The 12,912-nt window shown below is 32.4% G+C and overlaps 1 protein-coding gene across 1 annotated transcript; it reads left to right on the plus strand.

Annotated features, from left to right (window-relative positions):
* Positions 1-1,266: 1,266 nt before the first annotated feature.
* On the plus strand, positions 1,267-3,014 carry LOC139515460 (putative per-hexamer repeat protein 5). The gene is made up of 2 exons (XM_071305031.1): positions 1,267-1,532; positions 2,771-3,014. Exons 1-2 carry the CDS (start codon positions 1,267-1,269, stop codon positions 3,012-3,014), a joined length of 510 nt encoding a protein of 169 aa, XP_071161132.1.
* The last annotated feature ends 9,898 nt before the right edge of the window (positions 3,015-12,912 follow it).

The following is a 12,912-nucleotide window of genomic DNA, read 5'->3' on the forward strand; positions in this document are numbered from 1 at the left end:
ATACTGCTCAAAATTAGGAGTGTGACTGTCAAAGGCGAAAAATATAGTTCAATGGTTTCACTTTTTTGAAGTATTTAACTGCACACCTACTCTTATTACTGTCATTATACTTTGGACCAATTTTGTTTATGGTGAAAAAAATAAAAGTTAGGATGCGTTTTAAACGAAACTGAAACAATATCAGGACATACATTTCATACAGCTTTATAACTTGACGCAAATTGATAATCAAAAGCAAAGTTTGCTTACTGTAACTTAAAAAAAATACTAAGAAATTATGTATGTACACGTATCCGTGGAGGACGTAATTTCGGTCATCAAAAATGTGTCGGACTTTAAAAACAACTTACTGGATTTGTAGAAATTGTCATTGTAAATAAAAAATTACAGTAAATAAATTGTATGTTATAAATGTATGTAATAAATGTCCTCAACTTTTATTATTTAGTACATATTACTAGTCCCATCGTACTTTGCTTTTTTTCATGTAACAATAACGCAATGTAACCGTAGCCTCAATAATTATTGTTACATTCGTAATTAAACAGGTCCTTACCCAACCATGCATTCCGGCATTTAGTCTCCAATGTAACAATAATATTTTTATTATTGTTACATTTCCATGTAACCGTAGCCAGTGCCTTTATTAAATGATTATAAGAGAATTAAAAACCGGAAGTGAACGTCCCGTATTAGCCCATGGGCCAATACAGCTTTTTTCCCGCTTTTTTCTGTAATTGCCCTGTTTTTTCCGTTTGAAAACATTAAGACATTACAAAACATTGCACATCATTTAACCTGTTTATTTTATTACTTTAATTTAAAAAATATTATACAAATGTTTTTATGCATAACGATACTTCAAGAGTAAAGTAATGGCGTAAGAAAATTGAAAACCGGAAGTGAACGTCCTGTATTAGCCCTAGGGCTAATACGACTTTTTTCCCGCTTTTTTCTGTATTGGCCCTGTTTTTTTCCGTATTGGCCCTGTTCGAAGAGCAATATTAACTCTTGATTTATATCGACAGTGGAACGTTTTTAGTATTGCACATGCTGATTTATCCGTATTAGGGCTTATTTGCTCATATCATTTAATAAAATACAATACAATACAATACAATACACAATACCAATACCAATACCAATACCAATATCAATATAATACCAATACAATACCAATACCAATATAATACCAATACAATTAATACAAATACAAATACAAATACAATACAATATAAAACCAATATCAATAAAACACCAATACCAATGTCACTGTCTACGTCACTGTTGATGCCAATCAATGTCAATGTCAATGCAATGTCAATTGGGATTGGGATTGGAATTGGAATTATAATTGAAATAAGAATTGGAATAGGAATAGGAATAGGAATAGGAATAGGAATAGGAATAGGAATAGGAATAGGAATAGGAATAGGAATAGGAATAGGAATAGGAAAAGGAATAGGAATAAGGAATAGCAATAGCAATAGCAATAGCAATAGCAATGGGAATGGGAGTGTGAATTGGAATAGGTATAGGAATTAGAATAGGAAACGAAATAGAAATAAGATGTCAACTGATTACAATATTCGAAGTCAATGTTGATGTCAATGTCAATGACAATTACAATGCAAATGACAATGTCAATACCAATAGGAATAGGAATAGGAATTAAAATATGACTATGATTAGGATTAGGAATATGAATATGAGAAGTAACAGCAATATAAATTGAAATAGGAATAGGAATTGGAATAGGAATAGGAATGGGAATGGGAATGGGAATGGGAATGGGAATGGTAATAGGAATAGGAATTAGGAATAGGAATAGGAATTAGGAATTAGGAATTAGGAATTAGGAGTAGGAATAGGAATAGGATTAGGAATAGGAAGAGGAATTATGAATAGGAATAGGAATAGGAATAGGACTAGGAATAGGAATTAGGAATAGGAATATGAGAAGTAACATGAATATAAATTGAAATTGGAATAGGAATTGGAATTGGAATAGGAAAAGGAATAGGAATAGGAATAGGATAGGAATTGGAATAGCAATAGCAATAGCAATAGCAATAGCAATAGCAATTGGAATAAAATTGAAATAACAATAGCAATAAGAATATGAATATGAATTCGAATTGAAATAGGAATACCGTATAGCGGGTTATTTTCGCGGGTGTGAATTTTCGCTTATTTTCGCGGAAAGAACCAAAATCACCAAAATAAATTCCGCCAATTTAAAAGTGCACAGGCTAAGATATTGATAACAAAAATTTGAGTCCGCTAAAATAATAACCGTCAAAATATTTCGAATACATTTTTCAATGAAAATCGCGAATTTTTACACCCGCGAAAATAACCCGCTATACGGTATGATTAGGAATTGGAAAAGGATAAGTAATAGGTAAATGAATTCGAATAGGAATAGAATAGGAAATTGAATTGGAATATGAATTTGAATAGGTAATGAATTCGAATTGTAATAGGATCAGCAGGCGCGGATCCAGAGGGGGGGGGGGGGGTCCGGGGGTTGGAACCCCCCTTTTTTTTGGCCGATGTATTTGAATGGGAGCATATAGCTGGACACCCCCCCCCCCCTTTTTACCCTGGGTTGGGAACCCCCTTTTTTAAAATGGCTGGATCCGCCCCTGATCAGGAATAGGAATAATAATAGGAATAGGATTAGGAATATGAATAGCATTAGGAATATGAATAGGATTAAGAATATGCATTTGAATATGAATTTGAATATGAATTGGAATTGGAATAGGAATTGGAATAAAAAGAGGAATAAGATTAGGAATAGGATTAGGATTAGGATTAGGATCACGGGATCAGGATCAGGATCAGGATCAGGATCAGGATCAGGATCAGGATCAGGATCAGGATCAGGATCAGGATCAGGATCAGGATCAGGATCAGGATCAGGATCAGGATCAGGATCAGGATCAGGATCAGGATCAGGATCAGGATTAGGAATAGGAATAGGAATAGGATTATTAATAGGAAAATGAATTGGAATAGGAATATGGTCGGGTATAGGAAAAGGAATAGGAATAAGATATGAATTGATAATGGAATTGAATTTGGAATTGAAATACTCTAACGCGAGAAAAGACCGAGGAAGTCATGTTTTTTTCAGATTTTTTTCTCTTCTGTTCAACAATTGGCAACCCCTGAATTACAGGCTCCTGACCTCGGACAGGCACCTACAAACACAATGTGGATGTTTTAAACTTGTTACCGGGATCCTAACCCTCCCCTAACCTGGGACAGTGGTGTAACAGTATAAAACAAAAACGAATAATAAAAATGAGTTGAAAAAGGCTTAAATCATTAGAAGGATACAAGTGTAGATACATCTATCAAAAACACAGAGTGGAAGTGGCCGGGTACCAAGACTCTTTCATTTTGCAATAGAATTAGTGCATTTGTCTTTTCTGCACTTTACACAAGTTTTCCCCATTCCAAACTAAAAGACAAATTGAAAGTATTGGTTCTGCTTTTATTCATAAAAAAGTATGACCAACGTAAATACAAGTATTTTGTCTTAGGGAGGGATAAATCATACTTTGAAAAAAAAACACTTTGATTCAAACAAACAATTGTCTGAAACTGACATCTAGATGCTTGATTTGAATGACAATATATTCATTACGTTTGTATGACATGTTTGTTTTTTAAAAACAAACAATCTGCATTTGCATGGGAACTTGCCGACTTGTTCCTTTATTCGTGTGAGACTGACTTAATACAGGAACTTCAGTTCTTATGAAGAACGAAAAGAAGTTAGCAGTACTTTCTGCTATAGCCTATGTAGATGATGTTCTATCACTAAATAGTAAGAAAAACACATTCAATTCCGTTCAATCTCTGCATCTAGTACTTATCTATCTGTACTTCTAACTAACTCCCTTACTACTATCAAAGAACTTGTTATTAACTTTTGTACATAGTCCCCTTATCAGTTAAAAAATCATTGTAAATTGTAATGGAATGGAATTCTAACTTGAGTCTATAACTTGTCATCGACGTGGAGTAAACTACATAAAATAACAAACAAACCTACCACTAAGTTCTCCTAACAATTTACTAAAGAAAAGGGAAAAAAATCCAAAATGTAATTTATCTTAATACAATGTCTTTTACAAATCTTTTTAAAAATGAGGTTTTTCCCTTTGAACAGAAATCTAGTAATTAATAAGTATCAAAAATTTTAATCGTGAAAATCGAACTTGATCTGTAACTTGTCATGATAAAACAATACACCAAATATAGAATCAATAAATTGAAGCATGAAGGAAAAAATAGTCTGGAAAGCTGATTTGCCAGAATGACGGGTGGACAGACGGACAGACAGACGGTAGGGGACTAACAATGGTATCAATAATTTTGGAGTGTTAACAAATCTTTATAGGTTTAAGATGAAATACATGCTCTTGGTGATCCTTTTAATACTGTTGACAGTTATATTTTTTCTACTCTCTACACTACACTTCCACACAATCTTATCAAGAAAAAGTTTTCATATTTAATTAAATGGTCTTTTGAAAAATCTCATTGCCAATTTATCTGCTGTTACTCGTTAAAAGCCTTTTTCTGTAACGGAAAATATGTGTGTACGTTTCGGCGATAAAGTCATTTTTTTATACATAATATACAAGTAGTGTAAGGGAGGTAGATCCGAACATACCCAACATTGTATGTTAAATGTTTTAGAATTGCCTCCCTTACACTGCTTTAAAATTGTCTAAATTGTCCAATGACCAGAAATTCGAGTTTTTCCCTTTTTTTTCCGAAACATTTTGATCTATAACCAAAAGTACTATAGTCAATACTACCCATCCCTTCATGGTATGGAAACTTGTGGTTTAATTTCAGAGAGTTATTGTTTGAAAACTACAAAAAATATTATTTTGGGCCCCCTTTTTGGCCCCTTATTCCTAAACTATTGGGACCATAACCCCCAAAATCAATCCCAACCTTCCTTTAGTGATATTAAACCCTTTTTTTTTTACCTCTTTTCCCTACATATTCGGGAAAATTAACCCCAACCTCAATCCAAGCTTTCTCTGTGTTATATGGAAACTTGTGTACAATGTCAGAGAGATCCATACAATTACACACAAGTTATTGTCTTGAAACAAGAAAAATGATTGTTTTTGGCCCCTTTTTGGCCTTCAATTCCTAGACTGTTTGCCATATAACCACTTAAAATAAATCCCAACCTTCTACTTATGGTATTAAACATTGTGGTACAATTTCAGAACAATTGAAATACTAATACACAACTTTTTGTCCTGAAACTAGATAAATGCTGTTTTTGGCCCCTTTTGGCCCCTTATTCCTAAACGTTGAGACCATAACCCCCAAAATCAATCCCATGCTTCCTTTTGTGGTTATAAACATTGTGTTAAAATTTTATGGATTTCTTTTTACTTATTCAAAAGTTATTATCCGGAAACAATCCGTCTTCGGACGACGCTGAAGACGACGACGACGACGTGATACCAATATACGACCAATTTTTTTTTTAAATTTGCGGTCATATAAAAACAGACAGACTAATTCAACCGCTCGGACACGGTCCCGGAACATGCACACGTTCTCATACCAAATTCCATCCTGCAGAACACAAATAAGGCAACAATCATTTTTTTCCACGCACAATTGAAATCTGGAAGAGCCTCCCGGAGTATTGTGATTAGCGATTCTACAGAGTCGTTCAAAGCATCCGTCTCAACCACACCTACAGTCGGTAAATTCATCATGTGTAAATAGTTTTATCTTACTGTTAAAAAAAATAAATGAAAAATATGCACTACTACTATGTAATTTTTTTGGTTTAATATCAAATTTGTTATATTTCACTGTATATATGTCTTCACAAAGCAATGCGCAGTACAAGTGACGTAAACTTCGACGTGTTGAAGGCGGTCATTATATAGAAGAAGTAAGGGGAAACTCCATCCTAAAATTTACGACAAAAGAGACGATTTTTCATTCCCTATGGTAAATTTTCCTTTTTTAGACAGCGATGTTCCTTCGACTCAATTATGCGGTGTTTGTATATCCCAACCCCAACTCGTTCCTTATGCCGGTGTGAGTATATATATTGTAACGAACGCAATCAATGCATCGCTGTTAAATTATTAAGTCAGGGATTTCGTTACAATAAATTACTTACATTTTTTACTAAATTATTTCATAGGTTCAAAGAAATTTGGCTGTAACTGTAGAAAACTTCTTAAAATGGTACTTCAAGTCCTAAATTTTGCCGTTATACTGTACTTAAAGCGCGGAAATCACTATCTGATCCGCGTAAACTCATCGAACCTTTGAACAAACTTATAAGTATAGGTTATCTTACCAATATTGTAATTAGATCTTTGAATATAGTTTACATTGGCACAAATATCGATTTTGTCATCAGCAAATTAAAACATAACTAAATTTGTATTTTTTCAAACGGGATGTATAAATACGGTACATATCGACGTTCAAGAGATTAACTTCTAACTGTCTTAATGCCTTTCGACACTTTTATTTTTGGCATTGCACAAGTCATGTATTTTTTGACTGTCCATGGCGTTCAAATACTAAATCCCTGAGATGTGATTTTTAAGTCTCTTGTGCATGATTTTTTTTTTTTTTTTGCTTTAAGCTAGCTGTCAGCAATTGCGAGTACTCACAAACCGTACTTTATTGTTAATTTGACCTGTTGATACTCATGGTTTATAATGTTGTTTACATATTCAGGATTTTATCTCGTCTCTCTATTTTTGGCATATACCAGATTTGATAAGTGTTTGGTATAACTATTAATTTTCACTTTTTCGTACTAATTAGTCTATGAACAAAAAAATATTCCGTTCTCCATTTGAACGGTATGGTATACCTTACAAAAAAAATATTTGTCTTTACCTTTGTACTGTACAATAAAATTATTCTATTTGGCGGCTTTTTTTGTTGTTTTTCTGAAATAGTCGGGAATCTGATGTTCAGTTGTCCTTTGTTGATGTGGTTCATAAGTGTTTCTCATTTTTCGTTCCTATAAAGATTAAACCGTTGGTTTTCCCGTTTGAATGGTTTAACACTAGTCATTTTGGGGCCCTTTATAGCTTGTTGTTCGGTGTGAGTCAAGGCTCCATGTTAAAGGCCTTACTTATACCTATAATGGTTTACCTTTACAAATTGTGACTTGGATGGTGAGTTGTCTCATTGGCACTCATACCACATTTTCTTATATTTATTAATGTTAATGCTAGAAATGTAAATGAGAGTAATAAATACAGAAATGTATTTAAAGTTTAAATACATTTGGTACATAATAAAATAATAGGAACTGAAGTTTGAATGTCAATTACCTGAACTAAAATCATTAGTATAAATTGATACAAACCTCATAGAATAAACCTCTGAACTTGTTGGATAGTTGTCTCCCTGACAATCATACCACTTCCCTTTAGTTTGATATTGATAGAAAATTTTATTGATTTTTTTTTTAACAATTGATGCTAACAGAGACATATATACATGTGTATATATGTCTCTGATGCTAAGATGTGGCACAGACGATTGCAAAGTTTTAAAGTTTTTAGCATTTTTTAGCGGTTTTAAAGCCTAGAATAGTGATTAATGAGTTCTAGCTTGTCTGGTGGTATTGCTTGGTTCTATTACATGTACATTCCTTTATTGATTCGGCGAGAAAACTGTCCTAATTTGTAACGCTTTCCTGCAGAAACAAGTCTGATGAAACGTTTTCGAGTTATAATTGTGTGTCCGTTGTTGTTAGAAAGAGGTGTTCTGGTATTGTAAACTAAAAAAAAGTAGGAATGTTGGATATATGGGGATAACAAAAAAAGTGGGGATACGGGATTAAGAGAAAATCACACGAGAACTAAGGAAAACGTAAACAAGTGGAAAGTGGGTACAAATTGCAAACACGCGGGATTGATGAAATGAGTAGACCGTGCTCCCAACCCCACAATGCTTGATGTATGACTGTTTCCTCCTCAGAACTTTGTGATCTTAATGATCTGCAAGCTTTGGTGTCGATGTCGCACAAACGTTCACAACAACACGGTGTTGACAGTTTAATTTCCATTCCACATGGTGTAGATTTGTGTCACAGTGTATTCCAGTTGAGTTTCATAGTGCAATGTCATTCATATTAAAAATGCAATTCATGTTTTTGACCATACAATAAAGCCTATACTTTTATACGGGTGTGAAATTTGGGGATATTTCAATCCCTTTACTGCACGTTTAAAAAAAGAAAACATATCGGTGGATACAATTTACTCAAGGATACTTTGTGAAAAACTTCATATTAAATTCTGCAAATATATTTTAGGTGTTAATAGAAAAAGTACAAACTTTGCAGTTTTGTCTGAATTAGGCCGATTTCCACTTCATTATGATATAGTCAAACATGTTTTAGGATATTGGCATCGTTTAGAAAATATTGGCTCATCATTTCCCTTGTTAAAAGCTGCATATAATTGTTCTAAAAAGCTATTTGTAACAAAAAAAAACCTCTTGGTATGGATCAATTAATATTTTAAGGGAAAAAATGTCAGGCATAGAAAAGCATATTCCTGAAAAATATCCAACATTTAAACTACACTGTGGTCAGATAGTTAAGGGATACTATACTGCATTGTGGAAAAAACAGCTAGATATACATAAAGATGGTAAACTACGAACTTATGTAACATTCAAGTGCAACTTCGGTTTTGAAAATTATTTGTCAATAATTCAACATTTTGAGCAAAGGAAATGTATTACTAGATTAAGAATATCTGCTCACAAATTGCAAATTGAATCTGGTAGATACCAGGGTACTCTTCGACAAAACCGAATTTGTCTCAGGTGCACCTCAGGTGAGGTTGAGGATGAAGTTCATTTTTTATTTAAATGTGACACACATTTATTAAAAAGAGAGGAATTGATGCAAAATATATTAAAATCATGTCCAAACTTTCAAAATTTAAATATTGATAACAAATTAATTTGGATAATGAATAATGAGGATCCCAATGTACTATTTGCATTTTATAAATATATAGAAGATACTAAGAATTGAAGGACAACTTAATCTGCAATAACTAATTCATTATAACTCTTTAATATGAATTTGGATACCCTGTTAAGCCTGCACAGATCATAAGAAGAATTTCAAATTCTCTGGCACCGTCCCTTGATGATCCTTGCTGGCTGGACACAGAATCTATAATCTTAAAATATGTTTTTAAAATATATTTTAATAATTTAGGAGTTTGACTCATCTGCATTAAGTACAAGTAGGGACTTCCCTTTAAGCACCGACTCTTGGTGCTTTCTGCAGATAAGTCATATTAAATATCCTTTATTAATTATACTTGTTATTTGCAGTATACCACATAGTCAAATGTGCGAGTGCTTAAATGTTTTTTTTTTTTGTTGTTGTATTTTTTATATTGAGATTTCTCCGCACAAACTACTAATGCCTCATGTTTGTCTTTTCAAAGTGAAAATACACTTACCGGGTGCACTTGAGTCAAGGTCAACATAGTATTCATTGAATAATAATACATTGCTACTATTTTGTTGAGTGCATTTTCTATGGTATATTATTTTATTTTATTATTTTTATAACACTTGTTACATATCTTTTATTGTTTGTGTATTGCATATGTTATTGTTTATAATAATATTGTCTGTATGCTATATGCCCTCCTGGGGCCCTAATTTGGTAAATAAAAATATTCTATTCTATTCTATTCTATTGTAAGGATACTCAATGAGTTACCTCCCTTTAAAATGCCTTTTTAAAAACATTAAAAATCAAGCAAAAATAATCTACACTTGAAAAAGTATTAATATAATATAAGCAATAATCTCATAAATTTGTTCTTTTGAATGAAAATTTACATTAGTCATCTGTCTCAAATTTTGCTAACTTGATTGAAAATCTGGACCTTATAGTTTCTCTGTTCTTTACAATCCAAGATGGCGAAAGACACCCATACTACCTTAGAACTAATTCAATGAGTAATTTATGAATAGTAAGGTGGCAAGTTAAGGCCAAGGCCATTTCGCGTTTTCGCTCTTCATAACGCCAAATCACAATATCGAAAACGCTAAATATTTGTCAATCCAATTTCGCGTTTTCTCCTTTTCACATTTGCTGATATTCATAGATGCAATTTTTCGATGAAAAGGTTCTAGGTATTTTTATTGATGCATCTCTATCTTGGTCTTCTCATATCGATCATATCGACACAGTCCGGAGGAATTTTCTGTTTTCTAAACTTTTTGAGCAAGGTATTAGTGGCAATATTTTCCATTTAATTAAAGATATGTACACATGTGTTAAATATTCAGTTAAACTAGATTCCGGACTGACTGATTCCATACTCTCAAATGTTGGTGTTAATAAACAAGGGTGTATACTGAGTCCCCTTCTTTTCAATTTATTTATGAATGACTTTCCAGGATATCTTGATAAGAAGTGTGATCCAGTAGATATAGGGAATACAAGCTTAAATTGTTTAATGTATGCAGATGAAATAATTTTAATGTCTCAAACAAAAGAAGGGCTACAATGTTTATCCTCATTTAAACTTTATTGTAAAAAAAATATAGAAAAAACTCAAATAATAGTATTTAACAAATCAGGTAAATTATTGAAAGAGTGTAATTTTTATTTTGAGCAAAATCTGATCAAAAGTGTTCAAGAGTATAAATACCTAGGTATTGTAATGAGAGCATCTGGTTCTTTCAGTACTGCAGTTGAAGATCTTAGTAAGAAAGCACTTAAAGTAATTTTCATGATTAAACGTAAATTTCATTGTACACATAATAATACACCTTTGCTTTTAAAACTTTTTGACTCCTGTGTTAAACCAGTCCTTCTCTATGGAAGTGAATTGTGGGGTTCGTATATTCTTAACCTGGACAAAAGATTAACACCATGTTCAAATGATGATTTAGAAAAAACTTTTTTAAATTTTGCACCTGAAAAGGTTCACATTCGATATTGTAAATATGTACTTGGTGCCACGAAATATGCTTCTAATATTGCCAGTATGGCAGAACTTGGTCGTTATCCAATCTCTATATTTGTTATTTTGCAGTCTCTTAAATACTGGCTATATTTGTATAAAGACCCTCTTTTGAATTTTTCAAAATTAGCATATAAGTCAATCGAAGATGCTGATTGTACCTTTCCATGTAGTACCTTCAATAAACACATTTTTCAGTTTCTTAAATTCATTCGTTTTGACCATGCTTGGAATAATAAAGGAACTATGTCAGAAGGTAAACTCATATCTGCCGTGAAAAAGATATTACAAGAAAGATATGGAAATTATTTTTTCTCTAGTCCTATAACATATGATTTCGCATTCTTATTCAATTTTTAACGTTTTTATACTGATATTTTCATTTTTTTTTTTAATGCGGGTGGCACATTGATAGTAAAAAAAAATATCAGAACAGTAAATAGAAATAGTAAATAATGCCCCCGAGGTCATATGTTATAGGACTAATTTTTTTCTTGTTTGTCAGGTGAAAAGCAAAACAAACTACGCACATATTACAAGTTAAAAAAGGAATATAAACCTGAGACTTATACAAAGTTAAATTTCTCAAAACAATATACTAAACAATTATGTAAATTAAGAATTTCTATCCACAATTTACACATTGAAAAGGGCAGATATAATAATACGCCTTTTAATCAAAGAATATGTAAACATTGTATAACAAAATTGAAGATGAGTTTCATTTTATATGTGAGTGCAACCTTTATCAAGACGAGAGGGAAACGTTTTATGATGACATTGCTAATATTATACCATGTTTTTGTAATTTAGATAATTTTGATAAATTTAAATATTTAATGAACTGTTCGGAGACTGATGTTCTCACCAGATTTCTTATATATATATATAGACAAATGTATTTTGATTAGACATTCATCAGTGAGGGCCCTCATGGGGTTTTTGATTATGTGATTACTTGGCCGTTTTTTTAATGATTATTTGATTATTAAGCCAGATATTTCATGATTATTTGATTACCTAGGACTGTATTTTTAGTTTATGATTATTTGATTACTAAAGATAAGCAAATATTTAATGATTATGTGATTATATTGGCAAAAAAATGGTGATTATGTGATTACTAGGACCCCCCCCCCATGAGGGGCCTCATCAGTGGGAATAATTGCATAATATTGAAGTGTGAGTTTTGTCTCTTGCTTGTTATAAGTGAACAATTGTTGGCTGTTATGTTTTATTGTTGTTTTTTTTTCATGTGTTCATGTGTTTCAGCGATGATCCTTTTGTACTGGATATTATACTGAATAAAATTAGTTAGTTACAGTAAGTTAGTTAAAATTAGTTATAATAAAAAAAAAGTTAAATCCTCTTTAGCTTTACCACAATCCACTGAGAATATTTCATTTTCAATATTTTCAGTCGTGAAATAACATGACAAGTGTTTTGCATGTTAAAATATTGGCATGTTTAATAGAGGGGGATTAATTTGTTTTAATGTTTTAATGTTTTTACTGGGGGGGTGGAATCAAAATAGTGATATATTATGGAAAGGGGGGGTCAATAAATTTTGTATGTTTGCTTTCAAAATTACCAGCACTGGCAAAAAATTGATGACTTCCTAGAGTCATAATTGAGGGGGAGGACAGGGGGGTATCCTTCTCCCTTCTCCCACCCCTCTTATCCTTTCTCCTACCCCCGTACTCCTTTCTCCCATTAAAATAAAACATCTCCTTTTGAGATATTTTTTCTTGAAATATTAGAAAAAAATTTAAAAGGAGAGATATTTTATTTTTTCTCCTTTCTCCCTTCTCCCTTCTCCTACCCCCTTTCTCCCTGTCTCCCTTACCCCTGTCCTCCCCCTCAT

The sequence above is a fragment of the Mytilus edulis genome, chromosome 3 (genome assembly GCF_963676685.1).
Source record: "Mytilus edulis chromosome 3, xbMytEdul2.2, whole genome shotgun sequence".
Taxonomy (NCBI): Eukaryota; Metazoa; Mollusca; class Bivalvia; order Mytilida; family Mytilidae; genus Mytilus; species Mytilus edulis.

Excerpts from the sequence above, each read along its gene's own strand:
- LOC139515460 (XM_071305031.1), top strand. The coding sequence starts at position 1,267 with ATGTCACTGTCTACGTCACTGTTGATGCCAATCAATGTCAATGTCAAT. Across the intron at positions 1,533-2,770 it reads GGGAGTGTGAATTGGAATAG|GAATTGGAATAAAAAGAGGA; the intron begins GTATAGGAATTA and ends GAATTGGAATAG.